The sequence below is a fragment of the Drosophila takahashii genome, chromosome 2L, assembly GCF_030179915.1.
Source record: "Drosophila takahashii strain IR98-3 E-12201 chromosome 2L, DtakHiC1v2, whole genome shotgun sequence".
NCBI classification, from domain to species: domain Eukaryota; kingdom Metazoa; phylum Arthropoda; class Insecta; order Diptera; family Drosophilidae; genus Drosophila; species Drosophila takahashii.
In genome coordinates this window covers 4,021,016-4,047,449 of record NC_091678.1, presented here as the reverse complement: position 1 = coordinate 4,047,449, position 26,434 = coordinate 4,021,016, and the positions used below count along the sequence as shown (strand labels likewise).

General features: G+C 38.8%; 6 protein-coding genes across 10 annotated transcripts; 4 read left to right on the top strand and 2 right to left on the bottom strand.

Moving 5' to 3' along the window:
• The first annotated feature begins 451 nt into the window (after window positions 1–451).
• Window positions 452–13,400, top strand: LOC108060412 (uncharacterized). Of its 3 annotated transcripts, XM_044395117.2 has the most exons (7): window positions 452–823; window positions 3,199–3,279; window positions 8,951–9,403; window positions 9,470–9,565; window positions 10,805–11,214; window positions 11,290–11,706; window positions 12,156–13,400. In XM_044395117.2, the coding sequence occupies exons 3-7, from the start codon at window positions 8,966–8,968 to the stop codon at window positions 12,484–12,486; spliced, it is 1,692 nt and encodes a 563-aa protein (XP_044251052.1). In that variant the 5' UTR covers window positions 452–823; window positions 3,199–3,279; window positions 8,951–8,965; the 3' UTR covers window positions 12,487–13,400. The 3 variants fall into 3 exon arrangements, with proteins under 3 accessions (XP_044251052.1, XP_044251051.1, XP_017001596.2); XM_044395116.2 differs by lacking the exon at window positions 3,199–3,279 and having other exon boundaries at window positions 453–823; XM_017146107.3 differs by lacking the exons at window positions 452–823; window positions 3,199–3,279 and adding an exon at window positions 6,242–6,554.
• A 75-nt stretch (window positions 13,401–13,475) lies between these two features.
• On the bottom strand, window positions 13,476–20,196 carry Ifrd1 (Interferon-related developmental regulator 1). The gene is made up of 5 exons (XM_017146030.3): window positions 19,376–20,196; window positions 16,299–16,983; window positions 15,608–15,851; window positions 14,204–14,431; window positions 13,476–14,142 (listed from the first exon to the last, which is right to left on the bottom strand). The coding sequence occupies exons 1-5, from the start codon at window positions 19,410–19,412 to the stop codon at window positions 14,059–14,061; spliced, it is 1,278 nt and encodes a 425-aa protein (XP_017001519.1). The 5' UTR covers window positions 19,413–20,196; the 3' UTR covers window positions 13,476–14,058.
• On the top strand, window positions 14,525–15,570 carry LOC108060381 (uncharacterized). The gene has a single exon (XM_017146076.3). It carries the CDS (start codon window positions 14,673–14,675, stop codon window positions 15,525–15,527), a length of 855 nt encoding a protein of 284 aa, XP_017001565.3. The 5' UTR covers window positions 14,525–14,672; the 3' UTR covers window positions 15,528–15,570.
• Window positions 20,197–20,627: 431 nt separating the features above from the next.
• LOC108060370 (acyl-CoA-binding domain-containing protein 5) lies at window positions 20,628–23,233 on the top strand. 3 transcript variants are annotated; one of them, XM_017146063.3, is made up of 3 exons: window positions 20,628–21,026; window positions 21,130–22,127; window positions 22,856–23,233. In XM_017146063.3, exon 2 carries the CDS (start codon window positions 21,132–21,134, stop codon window positions 22,077–22,079), a length of 948 nt encoding a protein of 315 aa, XP_017001552.2. In that variant the 5' UTR covers window positions 20,628–21,026; window positions 21,130–21,131; the 3' UTR covers window positions 22,080–22,127; window positions 22,856–23,233. The 3 variants fall into 3 exon arrangements, with proteins under 3 accessions (XP_017001552.2, XP_017001542.2, XP_017001531.2); XM_017146053.3 differs by having other exon boundaries at window positions 20,628–21,050; XM_017146042.3 differs by having other exon boundaries at window positions 20,629–21,019.
• Window positions 23,153–24,459, bottom strand: Prx6a (Peroxiredoxin 6a). Its single transcript, XM_017146088.3, has 3 exons — window positions 24,094–24,459; window positions 23,843–24,035; window positions 23,153–23,446 (listed from the first exon to the last, which is right to left on the bottom strand). Exons 1-3 carry the CDS (start codon window positions 24,365–24,367, stop codon window positions 23,245–23,247), a joined length of 669 nt encoding a protein of 222 aa, XP_017001577.2. The 5' UTR covers window positions 24,368–24,459; the 3' UTR covers window positions 23,153–23,244.
• An 839-nt stretch (window positions 24,460–25,298) lies between these two features.
• Window positions 25,299–26,328, top strand: Sbat (LSMD1 domain-containing protein Sbat). Its single transcript, XM_017146018.3, has one exon. It carries the CDS (start codon window positions 25,392–25,394, stop codon window positions 25,764–25,766), a length of 375 nt encoding a protein of 124 aa, XP_017001507.2. The 5' UTR covers window positions 25,299–25,391; the 3' UTR covers window positions 25,767–26,328.
• The last annotated feature ends 106 nt before the right edge of the window (window positions 26,329–26,434 follow it).

Genomic DNA, 26,434 nt, shown 5'->3' with positions numbered 1-26,434 from the left:
ACGAACAAATCGGGATTTAGTTTCAAAATAATTTGCTTTTTCGCTTATATCAATTATACTTTTTAGGTTTGGACTATTGATACGTTGTATTGCAGTTTATTTTATAGCCAGACAGTTTACAAAAATATTCTAAACAGTTTTTATACAGAAAAGTAGATTAATTTTGTCTCATGTCCAGGAAGTAACTAGTTTAACTAGATAGTTTAAAATCGAAGATGTATTAATGAAGGTTCATGATTCTCTTTTCATTATTGAAATACTTTTTTTTTTTAATAATTGCAATTATTATTTGTTTTGTGCAAAAACAAAACCAATTTTAAAATTGTTGCTACTCAGTATGACCGTACACCGAAAGTCAAATAATTCCTGCGAATCTTCCAGTGCGATAGTTATCGATAGTTACCTCTACTTTCAGCCACCCCTAGATTTGCAAACGGTCTCATTGCAAGTCAGAACTCAAGTGATTTTCGTCGCGTCGCGAATCGAAAAAAAGATATATATATTTAATCACGCGAAGCATAATACCATTTACCCCTCCTTGGGGACAAAGTGACAGTGCTGTTGTAGTTGTAGTAGTTTAGGGCACAAGCAGTTGGGTGGTACCAAAACAAATAAAAAGGAACCCAATTGGAAACGGAACTGCGCGTCCTTAAAAAGTGAGAAAAGAAAAACAACAAAGCGAAAACAAATTGTGAAGCAACTTCCCGAATTACAAATATTTATGTAATGCAATAGAAGAACCATTGAACCACATAGAAGCCAACGCAACTTGGACAGTATTTACCTGACTTTTTTACCATTATTTTTCCGCAAACAGTATATGGTGAGTACCTTTCCTTATCAAGTGGTAGCACATACATACATACGGCCAAACAAAGCATAATAATCCCCTTATGTTTTTAATTCTTGCATTGTCGCGTGCTAAATTTCTGACTCATTAACGAGCGATTCCAAGTGCACGGTACTCAAACTGACTCACTGATATAAACACTACATTCAAACTAATGGGAGACAATGCGAGCATAAAAACACTTAAAATGGAAATTCAAAAATAATATTTTTTTTGTTCTTGGTTTTTTTTGTAAATACGTACATACCATTTATGCGATAAGAAAACTATAGCTTGAATTGTACTAATAATCGCATAAAAATTTAATTTATCATGTCTTCCCAAAGATATTCCTATTTCGTCATTAAAATAAATAATATAAGATCTATGCCGAAACAGCTTCATTTGCCAAAATCTAACTTTACAGCAGCCCATAAAAATAAAAATATAATAGGCAGGCAATTGCTTACATAAAACCTTGACATTTAAGGTGTGCTTTCCTTTTTGCCACACTCCCCTTTTCTTTTCTTTCATTCGTTCCACTGTGCGCCGCCCACTTTCCGCCCAGTGCACTTGCACCCAAATTGCACTCAATTCGCACTGAGCGCGCGCCTCTCCCTCCGCTCTCCTCTTCGCCGCGTCATTCGCCATTAGTAACGGCTTCCAACGAACAGTCAAACATACAAACATATCCACACAAACACCACGACCAATCACTTAATTTTGTTTTTGCTTTTGCGCTTTCGTTTTTGTTGTTGTTGTTCTCCCATATGATTTTTTTTATCATTTTTAGCCAACGAAAAAAACTGAAATTATCTAGGTGTCCGCAAATAAATATCGTCTGTCTATTTGCTTGCACCCAAATGTTTCCAAAGGTTGATTGGCGGGTACAGGGAACCCTTGATTTCAATGACAAACGGTCGTTAAATGACGCGTTCTTTAAGAGTGCGAAGTATAAAAAAGAACTCGATATGAAACGAGCTGATAAAGGCCGACATGTAAACCGCAAAGAATTTAAACTTAAAATTAGAGCGCTAGCAATCAAAATTGTGATAAATATGACGGGCAGCTTCCTTTTCAGAATTTTTTTTTTGGATAATTCTAACATCCGGTTAAGATCGGTTTTATGATTTTATTTATTTTTATTTTTTTGATAATAATTTTGTATCTTAACCGAGTATATATTCAAATTTAATTGTGGTTTTAATTTCGATATTACTCAATATTTCACAGAAAACCGAACATTCACCCAATTGTTAGTAGTTTATATTTAAATATAACTTTTTATAAAATTATAAATTTGTAAAATCAGAGAAGATTCTTATTAAATTTCCAATTTTAATATGATAAAACTAGAAATATTCCACTGTGATTCTGTGCGAGATCGCAGTGCCATTTCACTTTCCCAATCGACACACGCAATGCTGAAACATTTCATTTAAAAGTGATTCAATCAGTTTAATTGATCGCCCCTGTTCAGCAGCGTTCATGTGTTCTTATTCAAGTAGCTTTGTACATACGGAAAGTATATCAATTTTTTTGTTTACACTTATGATTTGTCTGCAACGCTCGCAATTTTCCCAGGTCAGTGCAAAAGTTCATTTTCTGCACACTTCTTTGCCATTTCCATTTAATTCGTTTTCATTGATTACACGATTCGCCTTGCCAAGTTCCGATGGCACGCGCTAAAGTACCCACTCAGGGGGCAAGGAGATATAATATAGGCAAGTCCCCGGAGAATATCGAATGCAAATGTAGTCAGACAATTGTGTATTCCATATAAAATCACGCGTTGGATGGGATGGGGAAAAAGGGATGGGAAATGCCTTAAAACACAGTCGGAATCCGTTTAGAAGTTAAGCTTATTTATTAGCCTTACCCAAAGATTCTGGATGGTAGGCCCTAAATAAAAAATTTGATTTATGATTTATTATTATTTATTCGATGCTATCTTTAAGTACCGTTGCAATAATATATTTTGAATCATCTAGTCTGATGAAACCACTCTGAATCAGGACATTCTTTTTTTTCGGTGCATACTTTTAGGTACCTTTATAGGTGATTTTAAAACCCCTGTTCCTGTTCAGTTTTTTATGTTCTCCCCGTATTAATATAAACGACTTTTTAAGCAATAAATAATATTTTTTTATTACCTATACCTTTTGGCCCCAACCCAACAAAGTGGCTATATTTTCTTAAACCTCTGGTCTGCCCTGTTTCTCTGCCTTTTGCTTTTGAGAGACCTTGTGGGTGACTTACTCTTATTTTATTTTCCGATGGCTCAGCTTCAGGTCTTTTGGTTTAAATATTCATTTGTGACACACATTTGGCAATCGAGTATATGGCTAACATCAGCGCTTCTCTTTCAGCTTACGCTTAGCACAACTTAGTGGGTCACAGTTTGCACTCATATTCCGCCCCTCAATAGGCTTCCCTCAAATGGATACTCAGTGAGTACACTTTAGCAAAAGGTGTTCGTAGCCCTAGAATATTCAAAAAGCATGGCCTGTTTATTTAATACGTAGTCTGCATGGAAATGTTGTTTTTAGTAGTATCCCCTAGAATTTTGCTCGCTGATTTATTGTGGTTGGGAATAAACAATTATATATCTAAATGCGAAATCGATTTGAGCCATATAATGACGACGTCAATCATTTGGATTTGCGTAATGTCTGAAATAATGAACCCATTACGTAGACCATTACAAAAATCGTTGGTCACTGCGAGTACTTAATAATCTCATTTGCAGGGGTTTTAAATAGGATACTATATCAACTTTGGTGAAATTTCGTCATAATGCGCCAAACTGTGAATCAATTTTGCGCATAAAGTTCAAGCGAACTTACTTTTTGATCTAATCATTACATTTTGTCTATCTTCAATTACTAGACAAGAACGTCAGCGATAAGAAACCAAATTTTAGGGGCGTATCTGCAGTCGTCATTGCCAAATATAACTACTTCTTATAGGGAAAATAAAGTCCTAAGAAAATGAATAAATTTCCTTTATTTAAAAAAAATTAAACCAATAGTAGAAAAAAAATATATGTGATGTAAAAGCAAGAGTATGACAGTATTTCTGTGTATTTCTGGGTAAGATATGGGAACTCAATTGTTTATTTACATTGCATTGTAAGTGGCGCGTGTCTCTACACATGAATCACCTTACAATTAGATCAAAACTAATTGTGATTTACAAATGAGTCATACTTATCATAGATTAAAAACAGTTGTTAGTCATACCCTTTACAAAGTTAAATCAATGATTTCCCACCGGGAAATTCTCCTGATAAATATTTCCCGATAACTCTAAAATTTTTGAGACCCAAACAAAATCTTAACCGCTTCTAAGCTGATTATTTTGGTTGCGATCAACACTTAACTGGCTTTAAACCGGCTATTTCTATACGATATGCAACAAGGAGACTGAAACCTGAAAAGAAATTATATTAGATGATATATGCACAAGTCAATTATCATAGGTTATTTAAAGTTTCAAATTAGATTTAATCAAAAGTAATTATTCTGTCACTTTAATCGCACCAGAAAGCTTTCCTAAAGAGAATTTGGCAAATATTCACTCACTTTATAATAGCCCCAATTAGCAAGTCGAGAGTTTAGATAAAAAGCCTTTGAGACCACAATTTTCTGTTGGATTATTTCGGTTTTCCCTTTAATGAACCCTTATGACAGCTAAATAGAAATTAATTGACTTATGTACGCCAAACTAGTAAACTTTTGGACGCTCAGGCCGGCATCACAGAGCAGTTAATTTAATTTTAATTTGAAGGTCGTGAGTTACCCATTCAAGTGGGTTGGGCTGGGTATTCATCGGTTATTTGATCAATTTATTATCAATCAATTCACTCACCTAGACCCCTCCACGTAAATTCAAATATTCTCTAGCTTGCGTCGCAGTTGTGAAATCTTTTCTGGTATCTTGAAGAACTAACCGCTCCTTGCTACTTGCCAAATTACACCCCAGAAACTTTCCTTTTGTCAACTCGCCCTTTTGGACAAATAAGTATAATTTATCTTTCAACGTTTTCAAGCATTTACCATAATTTCGTCTATGGGCGTATCAGGCACGCCACATCCATATACATTTCGTACTTTATACTCACTGCGACTGGAAGCCGTAGCAATTAGTTGTTTATTTAATATTCTGTGTCGGGAGAATCACTTATATGTACATATGAGCACCTTTGAGCGAGTAATCAAATTAAAATTACCATGCATTATTTGAGACACAATTATGGAGACAGGCGAGCAAAGTAGCGTGCAGTCCAAAAACACGGACTCTAAAGTGGGCTAGACAAGAAGACAAAACACAAAGAAAACAGGGGGAAGTACTTACTTATATGTGGTATCGTGACGTGATCAACATTATATGTTTGCATTGTCGGTACGTGTAAATAAAACACAGGCAAACCCACAACTCTGTTAAGCGTTCGTTCAACCAAGAGCCCTGAGCTTGGGCTCTATATCTATTTATGTATATCTCTTTGGGGCTCTCTGGCAAGAGAGCTACCTGGATCTTTGAAACCAGTTGAATATAACTCAGCTGCGGGCGTCAAAAAACTAGTTTCTAAGATTGAGTTTTTTTTTCTTACAAAAATAAAACTGGCTCAGGTGTGCAGGGGAGTCACACCTTTGATTAGGCAGCACGGGGAGGTTGATCAGTTATTTAATACAATAGATGGAGCAGGAAAAATCACTATAAAGGTGTCTAAAAGTATTCTAAAATTAATACATTATTTAAAATATTTAATTCTACAGAACCATTTGACCTATTTCCTTTTTATTTAGTACAGTTTAAATTTCAATGTTTATAAACAATGCGTATTTAACTAGAAACTAACTTGGTGTGCCCTTTTCATTATTGTAGTTTGTTCTTGGAATTAAAAGATATTACTTCATCGATTTGTTTACAAAATAAAATTTCCCTTCTCGCTGAAATCGCAACAAGCTTCTTTACTCTCGACTGTTTAAAAACAAAACATGTTTTCCTGCATTCATATCAATTTACTGATAAGCTATTATGCAATTTTTATATTACTTTCTTAATTACTCAAAAGAGAGTGCGCTGTAGGCCGTTAGAGCCAGGGCCAAATTAAATTTATTTCAATTTCCAGAAACTTTTCGGGATAAAAAATGGCGAGAATTTGCCTGTTTGTTTATGGATACATTTATTAAGCCAAAGCGGACGGGCTGCCGACTCGTGATGGAAATTAATTGCCGAGTTGCTGTTGGGTTAATAAAAAGTACGAGTACGCAGCACTCGAAGAAGTGCCTCGATAGAGCTACTCAACACTGTGAGTGGAAGAGAATCGGAGAGCCAGAGATACACTCATTGAGTCACATATGTACATATAAACTAACGGCCAGGGAAGATCGGCTGTAAATATACTCACTTCAGTCTGAAAACTTTGCGACTCGGGCGCTGATCGTTCGGAGCGTTCCACTAACTAATAATAATCACACATGGTGGTGCACTGGCAGTCAAAGCACTCATAAATATATCGCCACATACCGCGATTTGTGTATAGTTTCGGCCTATTTTTATTACAATACAAAACCGGGGAGGAAACAAAGATAGTGCTGCCCCTAAACCAAAAACCTAATGGATATGTCCGTCACGCACTTGCAGTTTCTGGTTTCCCATGATCGTCTGTGCAACAAATGAAACCGAAAGCGAAACGCAGAAAATTAAATATATTACAATGGTGGGTGTCTATTATCAGGTCATCTCTGGACTGCTTACGTTTCCCCCTTTGTGAATTACGTGTATATTTCAATATTTCCGCTCTAATAAACTTTCCTTTTGGTCTCAGCGACGCCCTTTGACCATAGTTACAAAAATAAGAAGCAAAACAAAAGTTTATTTCTTATCAAAGCTCAGAAATATTAAATATATTACTGAAAAAAGTGAAACAACGCAGTTACTTCCATGACTCACTATAGAAAACCATAATAATTAATGATATCGATAAAGATCTTTATCGGGTAATCCCAAAAAACCTAATGCAATCACTTATCTCGATTTCTTCTTGAACTAAAGAGGTTTCTAAGAAATTAAATCAATACAATAAGGTTACATAATCAATTAAACTTGGTAAAAGTAAAGCCAATGCATTCATTATTATACGGACTACTAAACAAGTGAATCACCTTTATTGGTTAAGTATTTCCGATTCTGCAGTATTATTTATGCAGTTTATAGATAAACTCTTAATTTTTTAGTGCGAAAGCTTTAGATTTTAAGTACAATTTTTCTCTCTCAGTTAGCTTTGTCTTTGACTTTTGGCTGGCTTTATCTTATCGCCAGTTTGTCGCCGTCAAAGTTGTTGTCAGCAAAAGCTAGACTAATATAGTCGACTATAATGGAAAAAACATCCAAATGTGTGTGCAAATGCATAACCTTAACACCATATTTATGGTTTGTGAGCCGGCTCAATTTATTGTTTGTGTTTGGCCTAAAATGGATTTTCAAATATGGCAAAACATGATTTATGAAGACATATTTGTCTACAAGGGTTGGGTTTCCGCTTTTTCTGGAAGAAAAAATTGGCCTCAAATTGTTGAACAATAGGAATATTCAACATAAATGTATAAACAAAGTAGTATATATTACTGTGAGCCTATGTAATTCATATTTATTATTAACATTTTTTTGTAATGATAATACTAATCCTCTCAAGCTATGAAAGTTTTAATTCGGAGATTTGCAATATCTCTAAATATATATCTATTTTATAACCTTGGCAGGCAATTTAAGACATTTTGTTTATGGATTTATTTTTTCTAAATAGCTATAAGCAGCCATTAAAAGAAAGAAGCTTTTTCTAAGAAAAGTTCTTATCAACGATAAAAATACTTGCACTCAGTTCGGGCTAGCAAAAATAATAGCTGTGACGGAAACAACGACCCCATAACCATTAAAAACAAATGTAGCAATTAGCTGAAAAAAGGTTATTAAGCATTTCACTGTAATTAATATCCCATTTAATGTGTAAGTGTTCTCGGTTGAGTTTTCCATACCCCATGTGCCTCTCTACATGGCCATACATCAATGGATTTGACCACATCAACAGGAACATTTCAATTGGTTAATATAGAACGACAGCTCAATGGAATTGCAGCTTGTAGCCTGTCCCAATGTTGAATTGTTTTTTTTTCTTTTTTTTTTTTTTTTGATATTGTGGGTGTCAAGTTGCTGGCAGGCATTATTATCGATGCCCCAGTCTCTTGCCATGTGTGCCTGTTGATTGATGGACGTTTGTGCTGGCTTAGAATCGTTGCTGGCATAATAATGCCAAATGCCCATGGGCCCAGTTTTGCCATTTACCCTCCTGCAATATTCCTCCGTATTCCATCAGCACCCTTGGGTGCTTGTTTGTTTGTTGGTTTTTACTCAGTAGGGTTAAACAAAATCAAGTTAAAATGTTTATATTAAGTTTAAGAAATCTTTTTACAAAGATGTTTAAAATTTGTCTTTACATTCTACCTAGAAAGACTTCAGAAACCATTGTCCTCTACTAAATTTATAAGATTAAATTACATTTATCTCAAAATATGAATCTCAAGAATTCGCGTTTTGAATTATTCGATTTTAGATTTCTTGGAATTCCAAATCTTTTTAGATTCGAGAAACCATTGATCTTTGCTGAGTTTATAAAATTCACTTAAATTTATCTCACAATATGAAACTCAAGAATTCGCGTTTTGAATAAACAGATTTTAGATTTTTTTAATCCCAAACTAACTACATTGTGTATGCTTTTTTCTTTTTAAATTTTTAGAATAAAAACCAATACTTATTCTATAGCTTCGTTAATTTATTTGTGCATGGTTTTTGGTTTTCTTCTAGTATTTGAGTATAGCCTTTAGAGTGCCCCTAATGCCACCATTGGCCCGGGTCGTCTGTGCAAACATTTGCATTTGCTTTTAGCGCAAGCAGCCCAGACACCAAATTCAATGTTTATTTAAATGACACCCTTTGGCTCCGCGCCACGGGTACCTTGCTGTTTTGTTATTTGTTATTTGTTGGTTTATCCAGCCAACCGAGCGATTTGCGCAGCCTTGATGTATTAATTAAGATGTCTATTCCTTCTATTTGCAGTTGATTTAATATAGGATGCTGCCCAGCCTGGATACCTTAATGCGTTGCTCGAAGCGAGTTCTGCAAACGCCCCTGGAGGCGGCGGCCAGCCAGATGGGCAGGAATGGGCACAGCAAGTCGCCGGCCGGGGGCATCTACGGACCCTTTACGCCCGACAACGATCTCAGCTGCTCCGGACGGGGCGATTGCGTCAACAACACCTGCGTCTGCGACATTCGGTATGCGGGCAATGAGTGCGACATCTTCAATCTGCCCTACTATGTCGGAATCTCCACCGTCTTCTATGTGGTGGCCCTCGTCTCGGTCATCCAGCTGCTCATCTGCATCGTGGCCGAGTACCAGCGGCTCAAGCAGCCCTCCATTCTCCGCGCCTGTCGCATCACCACCCAGAAACTGCTCTACTTCATGGTCTTTGTGGCGGCCTCCCTGCGAGGTGCCTACTTTACCACTCCGGTAAGGGAATCTCTTTGGAATCCTTTGAATTTTCCATTTAATCATATCGTTCTACTTGCATTTCAGTTGGATCTGCAGCCACAATGGGCCGTAACCCTGATGTCCGCCTATTATCCATTACTCATGACCTGCGCCTCTCTGATTGTCTGCATGTGGGCCGAGGTGAGTCGACGATGAGAGGCGTCTTTTAGGATGGGAAGAAAATTGTTTAGGATAGCATCCGTTGAAATGTGGTAGATCTTTAAAACTGAATTCGGAACCCAGTTTAATTGTAAAATCTTTAAAGAAAAACTAAATTCCGAAGGGAAACTATTGTTACAATGGCAGGAGTAAGATATATCAAATCGATTTCGTCTGATTACGTTGTAAACCTAAGGTTGGGTTGAGAACATCCATTGAAATTAAGAAGTAATAGCTAATTTGGAACCCAGTTTAATTTTATAATATTTAATGCAAAACTAAATTCCAAAATTAGATATATCAAATCGATTTCGTCTGATTACGTTGTAAACCTTTAAGCATTCTTATACATTTTGTGATATTTTCCATTTAAATCCACATTGAATACTTGCTTTTCAGAGTAATGTAATCGGAAAAACGACTTGCAATTTCTTTTCTTTTATTCTCGTTTTTACTGGAAAACGTAATATATTTCTATGATAAGTGATAAGTAGCATTTCTAGTCAAAACTAAATTCCAAAGTTAGATATATCAAATCGATTTCGTCTGATTACGTTGTAAACCTGTAAGCATTCTTATTCATTTAGTGATATTTTCCATTTAAATTTACATTGAGTATTTGCAATTCAGACTAATGTAATCGGAAAACCGACTTGCATTTTATTTCCTTTTATTCTCGTTTTCACTGGCAAAAACGAAGTTATTAGATAACGTATATCTGTAAGCAAACTTAATAAATTTCCATGATAAGTGAGAGCTAGGTAGTATTTCTAGTCACGAGCCCACCACTAATTTAAAAACTAATCAGCTTCAAAATGGCGATTGAACAGCCTGACGTCGCTATATTTGATCGCACCCGAAGTTTGGGAGCCCTGAGAACTCTGGGAACCGGGAGCTGCTCGTACGTAGCTCTGACCAGCTGTGTGGTTATATTGTCGAGCAAACAATGGCACCAAAGTGCGTCCACTTGTACTTGCCATACATTCTCGTATCTAATAAATGCGCGATAACGAGCTTCGAGTGCAATTGTACCCGCAATTCGAGCCAATTTCATTGTTTTTCGCGGAACGTATCTTGGGGCCTGCCCCTCCAATTAATTAAGTTTTGAGGCGAGTGTAGGTACACTAGCACTTGATCTGGAATAGAAACTGCGGGTGACTCTCGTTGGAAACCTAATCACAAAATATACTTCATTCGCACTTGTTCGGTTCGCCATTGCAGATCTTTCACCTGCGCGACATCCGCTGGGAGAAGTCGCAGTTCCTGTCGAAGAGCTTCCTCGGCTTCGTGGCCTTCAACTTCTTCCTGTACAGCCTCTTTGGCATCGAGGTCTTCAATTCGCTGATCAATTCGGAGCGTCGCGACTACGCCCACATCTTCAACGGATGCTATGCAGTATTACTCCTGATCGTGGTCGTCTTCTTCCTCATCTACGGCGTGGAGGTCTTCTTCAAGCTGCGCGGCGGCTTCGTCTACGATCAGACGGGCAAGATCCTGGGTCCCAGCGAGGCCATTGTGAATGCCTCGCAGTTACATCAGTCGCGATTCGGACTGCTTAGTCAGGCCGTAATGCTCATCGTGATTGTGGGCTTTCTCACCTCCGAAACTTTGGGCGACTTCTGGAAGGAGAAGTGAGTATAGACTTTTAATTAGCGCGACATCTGGCGTTTTCACTGAAAGCTTTTCGATTTTCCCACTCCACTAAGGGTTCCTGTTAACTCGCGCAACTGGCATGACATCATTTTCCGTATTGCCGAGATCGGAGTGGCCCTGTGGTTTCCCTGCTGCCTCTGGAACTCGATGGCTCCCGAACAGCTCTGGATTTTGAATCCTCGCAAGCTTCTGTCCCGCCAAATCGATCCCTCGATACCCACGCTAAATGCCGACACCAACAAGTTGTCGCCCGAGGAGGGCCAGTCGTTTTTGACCAAGAAGGATTGCTGGATCTGCTATGACACCGACAAGCCGGAGCCCCTCATCCAGCCATGTCGCTGCACCGGCGACGTGAGCTCGGTGCACCACGAGTGCCTCAAGCGCTGGCTGGTCGAGAGCTGCAGCAACTCGGAGGCCCAGTTGTCCTGCAAGGTCTGCGGACATCCCTACGAGATCGAGAAGTCCAAAAAGTAAGTGTAAAGTAAATAGGTCATCGTGATAATATTTTTTTTAGCCGTCTAGAAGCATTTCTTTGAGCTATTCCTGATAAAAAAAAAACTTGTATGGCACTTAAGACATGCTAACCAGCCAAATTAAGTTAGTACAATGATAAGGGTTTTGGGGTTCATGATTAAAATGTCCGTAAAAATTATAGTAATGCTCCAAAAAGAAAAGAAATAAGCCAAATCATTTAAAACGAAATAATTACATGAATTGTCAGCTAATTGATTTTTTAAACCATTTCATTAATATCATATCAATCTGTTTATGATTAAAATGATCGTCAAAAGTTATAGTAATGCTACAAAAAAAGAAAAGAAATAAGCCAAATCATTTATAACAAAATAATTACATGAATTGTCAGTTAATTGATTTATTAAATTTCAGAAATAACTAATCAATCGTTTATCCTTTACAGACTCGAATGGGACAAGGGCTTCACCATTCAGCATTGGTCCAAGACGGTTATTTTAATAACCTTGATGTGCGTGACCGGAGCGACCGCCTGGGTAGTTATCCAGATGTACCTTGATCCGCTTGTGCGAGTGATGACCGTGGGCATCGCCGTGCTCATTGGCTACGTGTGCGTCAAGTGTCTGGGCGAGAACACCGTAGTGGCCTATCAGCGGGCCAAAGTCAGCTCGATCAACATCGTGACCAGTTCGGAGATGGAGAAGCTGCACACCATTTGCGAAGAGGTCAGCGCCAGCACCTCGGCATCAGCTTCACGGACGGGAGCGGCCTCCTAAGATGCTAAATGGACATTCGCTCAAGGATAAAAATAACACACACATCACCCCACACACACACACATCAGCTGAACTTACAGACATTACAACTTACTTACCTAGTTTAGCATGCGTTTTGCACAGGTTTTGCTCAATGCTCAATTATTAGTTTACACATCACACGTGCGGAGGGTTCTAGAACCTGACCCCACCTATCCTCAACTGTGTACATAGGTTTAACACTTTAGTGAGTAGCAAGATGAGTAGCGAAAAACGTTTCGATTAGCGAGTCAATTTTGTCTCTCAAACTATCATGCAGATTTCCAAAAGCGAATTGTATTAAAAGAAGCCAAATATTATGTAGATTAAGTGTAGGTCAGTCAGTATCAATTGCAAAAACGAAACAGAGAGAAACGAGAACATCCTGAGATTATGATTATGAACGCGTTGCCAAGTAGCCTGAAGAGCGAGGAAGCTGGAGAGATAATGCTTCGATGCGCCAGTGAGTCAGCCCATCATGCTGATCTATAGTTTGTAGTCTTTTTTATTTACAACTAATTTATGAAAGCATTCTGATTTCCTCCATTTCATTTTCTAAAATCAAGCAAAACGCGAGTACTTGGCGAATATTAAATTAAGCAAATAAGTTTTTACTTTGTATTTGAATGGAATACGTTTCTTATTAAATCCTAAGTTAACCCATTAAGAAGCTTATTTATCTAATAAGTTACTCCCACATATACATACACACGTACATATATAAAATATATATATTTAAATTTTATTGTAGTTGCTACACAAAATTTGTCAAAGCAAAGAAAAACAAAACAACAAACCACAAAAGAAGGAAAAATCCAACATATAATTTAAGTTACCATACAATTTTTGTGATAAAACAAACAAATAAAATACAATTTGTAAAACTAAAAAGAAAATGTTTTTTATGCACTTTGGTATCAATCGTAGATAAGTTCCCTTTTTTACCATTTCCCAATAATAATGCATTCCAGTTAGTTTTCGTTTAAGCCTAAAGTTTATTTTACACGTATTTACTACAAAATATATGTATTATTTAGCTTACTTAATATGCATACATAAAAGCCGAGTCAAGCTTTGACTAACTTTTATAATTTTGCATTTATCTATTTTAGCAACATTAAAGCAGAAATATTTTTTTTTTGTATACTTGTGTGTAAAAAAAGATCAACAACGTAAGAGTTAACCCGAATCGAAGAGCCTACAAGCTAGTCGTAACAATCGCAATGTAAATTCAAATTCACAAAGTATAAGATCCAAGCTGGAGCCTGCATTGCAGTTAGTGAAACGAAACTACTGTACTGTGTAAGCGATAAATATTTAATAATATTTAAACAATGGCTCCATCGCATGGTTAATAAACTAGGCAAATTTTGTTAGAAAATCCTGAATTATCCTAAATTTAGACTTAGTTTTTTTTCAGCTTTGGCGACGCTTTGCCTGGTTTAAGCTAAAATTAGAAACAATTCAACTAGTAAGTCCAGAGTTGGCTATCGGGTTTTGAGATGGTTTTTCTGGGGTCAATGGATGGGAACAGTGGTTGGAGTATCTATTGATTTAAGTGACGACGGCCGAGCGCTTGTCGCGGTTCTTTCCACGCGTAATGGACCGTGCCTTGAATGCAGCAGCATTGACAAGGTGCTAGAATATTAAAGAGATTATTAATATTAATTAATTTAGGTGATTATTCCGATCAACTTACCCTCTCCAATTTGGACTGCTTGACCTTGGCGTTGCCATTGATACCGGTGTTCGTGGGTCGCGGTCCCAGCTGGAAAATGTCGCGAATGAACTCGTTCTCCTGCAGCTGCGAAGTCATTCCGGGACCCATGACCGTGCACAGGGCCGAATACTGATGGTGTATGGACCAGGCATCCAGAGTCAGGGACTCGTGACCGAAGCGAATGCTAATCTCCGGGGAAATGTCCTCCTGCAATAATAAAAAAATGTAAAATTTAATCATGGTAGGCGATGTCTAAATATTCCAAACTAATTTTGCTATTGTAGTAAACATTTCATTTTTAGTTTCAGTTTCATCCCAAGCAGACTAAATTCTATGTACGACAGAAATTCCCAGTTGAAATCATAAATCTATAAAAATCTTAAAAAATAAGTTTTTTGGCATCTCTTTGTTTTTTGTACATCTTTTTTTTATACAACTTGCTATCAAGATGATGCTGTCAACCTATCAACATGACTATGTGCCTCCCAATGCCAAACGGTACGAGTTCCTCACGCGACCCCAGGGTCTAGATGGCCATTCTGGCCCGCAGATCATAGAATGCCAGTGCGTGGACGAGTCGAAGATCAAGATGCCGCCGAATGCGTCCACGAACTGTGGCGGCGTTGAGTGGACGGGCATTGCGCCAATGGGCAAGCTGGTGGATCCGCGGCTCATACCCACGCAGCTGACCCAGGATCAAGTGGACAAGATGGCCTTCTCGGCGGAGACGGATTGCTTCAAGCTGCAGCCGAATCGATTCCTCAAAATCCTGCGCACCGTTTACCCGGACTTATATGAGCGATTGAAGGTTATGCCCAAGGAGGAGTTGAGCCGCAGGCTGGAAACGAACCGCATGTTCACCACCTATCAGATCGACTACTGTGCCATGAACGAGTATCCGGAGGGAATATACGAGAGCCTAAAGACCGAGGACGAGTCCAAGAATGCCAGCAAGCTGATGAGCGAGCGTGGGCCGTGCAATGAGTTCCGTTCGAACGTGATGAACGAACTGGAACGGGAAGCCTCTTCTGGCTACGAGGTGTCCAACGATGAGTGCATGAAGACGTACAAGCCGTTCAAGACCAGCTTCTCGGACTCCTCGCAGACCATCGAATCCGGCAGCAGCTCGCATTGGAGCTCAGCCCCAACCACGTATAGGAAAATGCCGACCTTCAGCGAGTACATGGACTCTATTAGCCGCAATGGTTGCGTTATTATGCGCAACAAGCTGCACGATCACTCCAAGTGCTTGGCCAAATACTGCAAGCACGAACTAAAGTTCACTTGCAATGACATGAAGTGATCCCGTCAAGACTTGTGCATTAAATATATATGTGTAACAAAAACCCCAGAGTTCTTAATGGGTGGAAGTAGGTAACTCACCTCTAGGTAACGCAGTACATCCCGGAAGGTAGCCCGCTGAGCCTTGCGATCGCGCTTGGCCCGATATTTATGCGAATCTGTGGCCAACTGCTTGACGGCCTCGGAAAGTTCTGGGATGTCATCTTCCAGGAAATCCTCGTCGTGGGCGCGGCCCGACTCCAGAATCAAAGCAATGGTCTCGCCAGCGGCCATGCGGACATCCAAATGGGTGGATTGTAAGAGGCCCAAGAACTTCTTAATAGATCTGTAAATTAATTTATATTAATATTTGGATACTAGTATTAAAAACCAGGTTTTGATGATGGTAATAATTGAACATAAAATAATGGATAGCGCAACGCAATTTAGGTACAATTTAATGACATTTTTAAAATCGCAAAGTACCAATCAAAATTAAAATTAAAATTAAAATTAAAATTAAAATTAAAATAAAATAACACAATTAATTAAAATTAAATTTTCAACAATTATGTAATACGTCAGCTTTAATTGTTAATTGTTTTAAATGTATTAAATGTGTACAATTCTACTATAAAATGCCATACATATTTTGCCTACATATTTTCATTATACTTAATATTGTTTTTGTGACTAGTGCATTAATTTCAAAGAAAATCTTTGTAGCACCAGAAAATAAGAAAGAAATAAAAAAAAAGAAATAAAATAAAATTAACTTTAAAGAAAAACTCACGGAAACATATTTTGGCCAGTGGTCATCAAGGAAACAAAATCTCCCGAGGGAATAAGTGTGAGTAGGAGTCCCCAGGCGTTCAGAGCCTCCGCATGCAGAGTGCCAGCCTCGGCGGTGACCGAAACCGGTGTCTTGTCATCGCCCCGCAAATAGCTGCCGGCGAAGATGGCCTCGAAGCACTGCATTAGCTGCACCAACTCTCCGACATCCTCGCAGCCCAGGAAGCTCAGCAGGCCGAGAGCTGTGCAGCACTTGGCGCGAGCATCGAAGCCCACGGACTTGTCCTGCACGGTGTTCAAGAGGAACTGATTCATTGCCTTGGAGATGCCCTCGTCGCCGCCCATCTGGAGCACCAGGAGGGGAGCGAGTCGTGCGCCCCACACCTGCTCTTGTCCCTTGCCCCGGCGGATGCTCTTCTCGACAAAGTCCATCAGGGTCATCTTGCGGTCCTCCACAAAGTCCGGCATGTAGCGGTGCATGAGCAGCTCGCAAATCGCCTGGAGGGCCTGGACACGAGTCTGGGCCGACTTCTCGGTGGCCTGTTCCAGGGCCTTCTCGAACTTCTCCTCGAAACGCTCGTTGGCCAACTCGTCGGTGGCATCCGAGGAGGCGACCTCGGAGACATGCGAGTAAACGCTCACATTGTCGAAGGACTCGTCCTCAGAATTGGAGTCATTGGTGCGGCCTGTGGAAATAAATAAAAGTGATTAATAAAATATTAAACCATATTTACTTGGACTACATATTATTCCACTACAAAAAAAAATTAATTTTGGTATTTATAAATGTTTCTGCATATCTTTAGTAATAATATATAGAAAAAGCCTAAATATAAATTGGTTCAAAAATTAATAAAAGTAATTCATACAAAATTAACATTATTAAATTAAATTAATTATTACACATTATTATTTCACAAAAAAACAAATTCATTTAGTATCTTTAAATGTATCTGCATATCTATAGTAATAGCTTGAATATAAATTGGGTTTAAAATTAATTCCATCGAATAGAATATAAAAACTGCAGTTTTTGCACTTTACAGCGAGTCATTCAACCCACATTCCTAAATATTTTGAATGAAAATAAACATATTTTGATACCCCTACCGGGTATCGCCAAAATTCAGCTTACTTTGCAGATTTTTGAAATTTAAAGGCCTCATTTGTGCATAAGTGGTTTGGACTCTACTCGGTTCACTTATTTGCAAACGACGCATTTATATTTAAAATCGAAAATAAAAAAAATCAGTGAATACTAATCGCAAATCGGGTTTCTTTTTTACCTCGTGCCTATTCTATTTTCAGATCCCTAATGGTTTTGTTTTTGTTAAATGGAGTAAGGAATTCTGTCACCACATTCACCCCCAGTGCTTCTCAAACCATCTGAAACGAGGCAACCCAATTCGTATGCCTGACTTTTCCGTCTTCAAACAGCTTTTCATTCGGTTGTGTACTCAGAGAATATATATATATGTACGGACAAATAAGAAATTCAATTACATGCCTTGCTACACAGCAATGACCTTCACGACAAACAGTTTGGGAGCCAATGTTGTGCAACAAGTTTTCTTTATTTCTTTTTCTCTTTGTTTGCTGGCTAACTGCGCCGAAGAAAACCCGTCGACGAGTACAACTTTCATTATGGCGATTTCCCAGCGCCTGTTTTCTATTTGGGGCAAGGTAGTTTCCGCCTCGTGTTTTCTTGCCTTTCACAAAAAAAAGCTCAAGCGAACTAGAAAAGCATGCGGTAACAAGAAACAAAAAGGAAAACAGCTGGTTTGGTTTGAAAGTTGTTTGGATTAGATTCGGGTGAGTAAACCATCTGTGTTGGAAAGAAGGCGGTATGCATAACACTAAGTTGCATAATTTTTTAGGTCACCGATAAGGTGAGAGAAGAGATAAGTTCCTTAGTGAGCTACTACTTCCGCCTCTTTATTTTTAAATTTGAATATTTTTGGGAATAATGAAACTCTTAATAAATACCGCGTGACAACCTATTTAAAGGCATTCTTTAGTATAATTTTAAACAAGATTTTTGCCCCTCATAAACATTTTTCTTCTGCTGAAGAGTAAAGAAACTAGAAAATAAATAAACAAACACCTCAAAGAAAATCTTTTTCAGAGAAATGTACACCATTTTCAAACGAAATACTCGATTAGAAACCCTAATGTCTTGATAAGAACCCCAGGCCCTAAGAAAACATACCCATATACCCTACACTGAGGTATTCCCGTTCGCTTGTTGTTATTGGCGTGATTCTGATAAGCTGGCATTGAACGTTCACATGTGTATGGCGACCAATATTTGAATGTATGAGGGAAAGAAAAAATATATACACTTACAGCTGTGAGCAAGATAGTAGCAACGAAAAAATATAAATAGCTTGAAGGCATAAGATAACAATTTTAAATATTTGTTTTGAAATGTCACCAATTATTTAAAATGGGATTAAAATAGTATAAACATAAAAGTGTAAGAAAATATAAAAGGTTAATAATTTATTTCAATAATAAAGAAAAGACTTGTAGAACATTTAGAAATGTCCCAGAAAACAATGTTTTAATTAAGTACATCTATTATTCTGAACCCAGCTGTGTTTATATGTATATTAAGTGTTCCGCTGATTACTGTTGTTGCGTAGCCAGCTGAGCGCGTGAAGCTTTTTCGTGCCAGCACAGCAACAAAACGAAAATAATTATTTCGAGGGTATTGCCAAACAGGTTGTAGGTAGCCAAAATAAAAGCTTACATCGTTTGGAAGCCAACGAAATACACAAAAACAGTGCACAGTGTATTTATTAGTCAGTGCATGACTAATGTAAAGGTCATAACGAAAGCAGCTGTGAAAATTTCCCCTGCACTCGCCTACACGAAAAAGATAATTGATCTATTTTGGGCTGATTTTATGATTTTTCATTTTGAAATGGAAACAATGAAATTCAGATATATAAAAATATCAAAAAAAAAATCAATAGGTTGTATGAACCGTATTATCTTATCATATCTCTGAGACCTCCTGTTTTTTTCTTCCTGTGTACACCCACACATCCACACTAATTTCGCTTTGTGACTCACCTTTGCCTGCTGCTGATTTCTTGTTGCGTCGCGGCATGTTGCTGTTGTTTTTGCGTTGTTCACGTATTTTGTTTGAGCTCGACGACGACGTTTTGGTTTCTATTGTTTGGCCTGCTGCTTCAAACACAAAGACGAAACACAAAAAAAAGCCGAACAGATGCCGTGTAGCCGAGTGTCCTTTCTTGAAGTGTCTACACTCCCGTCGCTTTGGCGGCAACTAAAACGCACGTGTTTTTGCTCCGATTTATTGATTTTGATTTTCGCCTTTAGGTTAGGGCTTTGGGTTCTGGGGTTTTAATGCGGCTGTATTTTAATTACTGGTTATGCTTTCGGTTATTTAACTCGAAACGTTGCCGATCAGGACGCACCTATGCACCTTTGGTGCTTCCAATTTTTGGCAATTCTACACGACTGTCTTTGCCGTTTGCAATTGTTCAACTCCGATCGCGATTGCTGCGGGCGTATCTTATATATAGTCTGCTGATTCTGATTCCGCTGCTGGCGCTGCTTTTGCTGGGCGATGATAATACAAAAATGTCGTACTCCCGTCGTCGTTGCAGCAAATTTCATGTTTAATTGCAATGAAGTCACTTTTCTCCGCTCTGGCAGACACTCCACTCCGCCCTCAGTTCGCAGCGCAGCTCTTGTGAAATCAAATCCGCCTTTCTTTTGCGATTTCTGGTGCTATAGCGTCGGGAACCCCCGTCCGATATTGGTATTTCGATATGGCCACAGCTTTCGGAAAGCTCTGCGTGGTTCAAAATAATGCAAATAATTAAGCACTTAATTCGATTGCTGATTTTTACGAAATGAAAAAGTGAGTGACCATATGCGGCAACGGCGAAAGATACCAAAGATGGCGGTGAATTTTGAGGTGGAGTCATGTCGCATACCTATCGATATTTCCCATTTATAGCCATTATTTAAACCTAGCTTAATTAAATAATTAAAATGTGTTAACTATATGATTTATCAGTGAAGCGGTTAAAGGCTGTCTTAGATATTATTTTTTGCATTTTATTGTGTACATGCACTTTTAATAGTTATTAGACAGTTAGTGTTTTCAAATGTCTTGCACTTGAATCTCTTTTTTTTACTATTAAACATAGTATGGTATTTAATAGCTTTTAATTTACCCCCTTAATGGTATTTACCTATAATAAATTTTAAATGTAACCTGTGCTTCCCGCTCACCTGTCCATCTCTAACGACCCATCTCCATATCGATACTTTTATTGCAGCCCTGCGCAACCCGCACACACCCGCACATCACATCACACGTACGCGCTCAGCGATTTCCAGAGAGAGTTTTCGAGTTTTTGTTTGGTTTTTACGATTGCAACTCGAATTGAACGCCAGCGGCGAGCGCAGCACGGCCCCCAACAATATAATATAATTGCCGAGGTCGATAAGAACGGGGGACAACGGAAAGCTCCGAACGATTCGATTTGAAGCTCGGAAAGACTGGACTTCAGAACTCGAACTTTGTCACCAGAGCAGCGCATCCACAAACAACGTCGTCGCCCCCCAAAAATTTATGAATTTGGAAGCGGATTCGGGTTCGGAATCAATAGCGAACGACAACAACAAAAGGGGGGGCCAAAAAGTGGGTTTGCAACACGGCGGATTGCACACAATAATTAGGTAATTTGTAAGCGACGTTCACCTGGGCAAGGTGAACTTGGCACCGTCTTTATATTTTATATCTTATCGATCTTAAGTACCAGGGTACTAATCTCGCGATAATCTTGCAGGAATGGCGGCGATTGAGGAGCGTTTCCAGGCCGCAGTCAACGTGATCAAGGGGCTGCCCAAGAATGGACCCTATCAACCCAGTACCAGCATGATGCTCAAGTTCTATGGGCTGTTTAAACAGGCCACCGAAGGAGGCTGTGACCAGAAGAAGCCCGGCTTCTGGGACATCGTGGGCAAGGCCAAGTGGGATGCATGGAATGATAACCGGCACTTGAGCAAAGAGCAGGCCATGCAGCGTTATGTGGAGAGCCTCCAGGAGATCATTGAAACCATGTCGTTTACCGAGAATGTTCAGAACTTTGTGGGCAGCCTGGATGGACTGGGCAATATCAGCCTGGACGAACTGGAGCTCGTTTCTCCTGGCATGCGGGAACTGGCCGAATCGCATCCCAATTCGCCCTTCCATTCGCGCACAAATAGCCCGCAGCACGGTTCCAGTTGCAACAGCGAGGCGGAAGTCGTCGTTTCCGCCTCTGCCCCTTCGGAAACGATAAAGGAGAATGGCCACAGTTCGCCGCCGCCTCCTCTGCTGACCAATGGCTATGCGTCCAAGGCCTCCAACGCCCTCAACTACACGAACAACAGCAGCGTGGCCATTGTGGAGCCCTCGGACGATGAGTACGACGATCCCTACGACCTCAGCCACGAGCTGACCCAGGCAATAGCCCAGAATACGGACTTGTTGCGTCAAATCCAGGCGGCCATCTCACGGATGAACACCGATGTGGGTGCAGTGCAGCAGCGAGTGCGCAGCCTGGAGCAGTCGCTCAACGAACTGCGCAGCGGCCAGAAGGCAGCGAAAGGAACGGTGGCACAGCAACGATCGCTGCCCGCCTGGTGGCCCTTCAGGAACATCTCCCCGCTCTGGTTCGCCGTCCTCATCTTGTGGCCTTTCCTCGTGAGACGCTTCGCGAGGATGCTGCAGAGCACTCCGCAGCGCAGGCACTGACCTAAGGGAGCTATAAAGGCGGAGGAAGGAACATGTGGTAGTTAAATTGTAAGTACAAAGGGAGATTAGGATTAAAAACTCATCTTTTAAGCAGGGATCGTAATTCAAATGATTTTTATAAAAAAAATTGGAAAATAAGTCTTATTTTCAATTTTTATTATACAAATTGAAAAGAAAAAAATTATAATAAAAATTGAAATTAAGTCTAACTTTTTATTTTTTATAAGAAATATTCAAAATAAGTAGTGGTATTTTTCCCATTTTTTTTTACGCTATTTTGGCTTTCAATTTTTTTTAAATTCATAACATTTATTTGGAGTCCCTGATTTTAAGATAACAAAAGTGAAGAATATCTTAAAACAAAACTCTAAACATATCAAATCGTTTGAAAATATGTTTCCTTAGAATCTTTAAATATTACCTATAATATATATGTTTATTCCCACTTTGAATCCGATTAGTTATTTTTTTCTTGTTTATAATCGAGAGGAATTCCCGCAAAGATTCAAGACCACTGGGAACCTGTTTGGCGGCGAAAGCATTTACATCATATAACATCCATATTTGCATTTCATTAACATATTCAAGGAAACGGTCACTAAGCAAACGAATATTGTTGAATATCGCCGAGTATTTGAACAAGGGAAAGTGCTTTTGGCTCTTGTGTTTAGACTTCTTATCAGTAACTAGGATTTGTAATTAACAGTTAAAACAGAGATTTAACTATTTCTTAAAAATTCATATACTAAAATCCAATATTTCCCTCTTCATTTCAGTTATCTTTGGTTACGGGCACGAGCTTGGTCTTTAGCTTTCTTCTATCCTGGAAAGCGCTTCAGTTATTGTACAGAGTTGGCCTTATTTATACCTTTCTAACCCCAGGGTTATCCAGTTGCAATATCTTTATCCTCTTTTTTATACGTCTATATATGTATATTTATTTTGTACACACAAATCGCGACCTTTTTTGTCACATTCCCCCATCTGATTTAGTTTGTAAGTCGATAGTTTCTGGCACTTTTGTCTGGCAGGAGGCGAGTTTTAGAGCTCTAAAAGCGCCGACCTGCTAAAAATACGGTTGTAAGCGTATACTTTATTGTGCATTATTTGTTGTTAATTATAATTTTTGTAATAAAGTCATACAAGAAAGAAAACTGTTGGCTTTCTAGGGCTGCGGTGTGATCCGTAGATAACTCTTTCCGGAGGGAACTTCAATTGTATCGATGCCATTGGGAAAGAGCTTGGGAACATCTTCGGCTTTGACGGTGGGCAAAACCATGCAATTGCCGCCCTGTTTCCAATCTGCAGGCGTGGCCACGCTCTTGGTTTGGGTCAATTGAAGAGAGTCTATCACTCGAAGGATTTCACTGAAAATGGTAAAAAAAAAAATAAGGAATTAAATACCAATTTAATTGAACCTTAAATTCAGTTTCTAATTACAATAGTTTAGTGTTTTTACTTTATGCATTCATCATTATAAGCACGGTATACCGATTTAAGTGCTTAAAACTCATTAAATAAAATAAGGAATTAAATACCAATTTAATTGAACCTTAAATTCAGTTTCTAATTGCATTAGTTTAGTATTGTTACTGTTTTGCATTTATCATTATAACCACGCTTTACCGATTTAAGTGCTTATAATTCATTAAACAATTTTCTCTCTAAGTTTTTATGTGCACGAATTGTGATTATAAATATTTATAGATTTAAAGTACAAAGTAAAATCGAGGATTTCCTATTCTAGATATCTAAATACCCACTCGAAATTACGTCCTGTGGTGGCAGGATAAAGGATGGATAAGCGCAGTTTCTTCTTATCATCCACAACGAAAACAGCGCGACAAGTGAGGGGAATTCCCTCGGCATTGATCTCGTCCTTGTCCAGCATGTTGAACTTGAGGGCCAGTTCCCGCTTGTCATCCGCAATGATGGGATAATCAAAGCTGCTAAGCTCTAAAAAAAAGGAAACCCATTAGAAGATTTCCCCACCAGAGACCGTAATCGAACCCACTGCCGTAACTCTTGATGTCCTCGATCCATCCTTTGTGCGATTCCACGGTGTCGCAGGACAATGCTATGGGTTTTACTCCACGCTTCAGGAATTCCGGAATCAGGGCAGCCACACGGGATAATTCCGTAGTGCACACCGGCGTATAATCAGCCGGGTGGGAGAACAGAATAGCCCAGCTATCGCTCATCCAGTCGTAGAAATCTATCTTTCCCACGCTGGTCTCAGCCGAGAAGTTGGGAAACTGATCGCCAATATTTAAGGCCTTTCCGGTCATTTTGGGGAGTTCAAAAAATTAAGGGGAGAATTAAAGAGCTTTAGATAAATGCGAAACAAAAGTGCCGCAAAATTGAAATCAGCTGATTCGTAAGAGTGACCGTTTATGTTTTAATCTGATCGGCCAGGGATGCAATTATACAATGAGCCGGATTTTTCTAATTAAATAAAAACATATTTATGTATTTAATTAGTTTCAATTAAGGCAAACGTTTGATTTTTATAACCAATTTTTTATACCCTTGTAGAGGGTATTATAATTTCAGTCAGATGTTTGCAACGCAGTGAAGGAGACGTTTCCGACCACATAAAGTATATATATTCTTGATCAGCACCAATAGCCGAGTCTATCTAGCCATGTCCGTCTGTCCGTCTGTCCGTCTGTCCGTTTCTATGCGAACTAGTCTCTCAGTTTTAAAGCTATCGCGATGAAACTTTCCCGAAGGTCTTCTTTCTATTGCAGGTAGTACATATGTCGGAGCCAGCCGGATCGGACCACTATATCTTAAGGCTCCCAATCGAATATAAGAAAATTCATTGTAACTTTGTAGGAAGTAGGCGTTTTGATTCTTGACTACTTAAAAACAAAATTGAAATAAATCGAAACGCTGAATCTGGAATCCCTGGAACTGCACCGAGTGAGTATTCTTTTATCTACAAGGGTATATAAGCTTCGGCTGGCCGAAGGTAGCTTCCTTTCTTGTTATAAATACAATAACACATGTAAAAAATTAAAAATTACAAATAAAATTAGGCAAACATTTAAAGTATTAAAAATTGTTTAAAAAAAAGTATTAAAAAATGCGTTCCTGACAAAGGACATTTTAATTTATTATTATTATTTTTTTAAATTTAATTTGTGAATCCTTTATTTCAAGAACGGAACCAGTGAACCGAACCACTCAAAATTCTTTGCAGCCCTGGTTATTACATACACAACAATAACTCAAAATCGCGCATAGTAAACACAAGTAAACCGGAGAATTCTTATTTATTTTTGAGGAAATAAAAGAAACCACCAAACCATGACAGAACTGAGCATCAGTGGACAGCAGGTGCTGCCGCAGCCACCACCACCACCACCCGCGATGCCAGAACCCTTCAGGATCACCACGAATGCCCCGCACCAGATAAACGATGCGAGTGTGACACCCGGAAGAAGGAAGCTGCAGAAGTGGCTGGGTCGTGTCCTCCGGATCGTAATCACCGATGGCCGCGTCCTGGTAGGATTCTTCAACTGCACCGATCGGGATGCCAACATCGTGCTGTCCATGTGCGCCGAGTACCTGGTGGAGGGCCAGGAACCCAGGCTTTTGGGCAACGTCATGGTGCCCGGAAAGCACATCGTCTCCCTTTCCATCGACGAACCGGATCCGCAGTCCAGTCTCCTTGTGCAATAGTTCTCAGTCTGTTCCTAGATCATTTAATGTTAATAAAGCTGTAGAAATACATTTTTCACGTTATTTTTAGAGGCGAATGTAATTATAACCAGTAAACCTTAAAACAAAAGGATAATTTGTAATGGAAACTATTCTAATCCTAATCATATCTGTCATATCTCAGGTACTACATTTCTGAAACTTTAGAATTTTCAACATTACATTTTATACAAATTTTTTTCCTTTATCAACGAGGCTTAATTCGTCTTAAGGCATTAAAATCTTATTGTTTTGCTATGGGTATTAAGTATGGCCAATCCGATTGTTATCTGTAGAATCAAGGGAATATATTAAGATCCGTTTTTAAATCATTGTTATTGAAAGCAATCCTCGTTATGAAGTTCATAGGCCTGATACTTGCCGTACTGATCTTTGGACTGGTCAACTCCCAACCCATTTATGACGATTATAATTATTATGATTATATACCCCCTATAGGGGACTGGCGTCCATGGTTCGACAGAGGTTCGGTTTAATAACTTATCAATAAAAAATGCTTAAACAAAAAATCAATATTCATTAATAGAGCAAATGTTTATTATTGTTTTCTTAGAATCCATTTTAAAATTGTAATAATGATATTCAACGAGAAATAACAATTGGACAATTGGAAAAAACAATTGGACCGG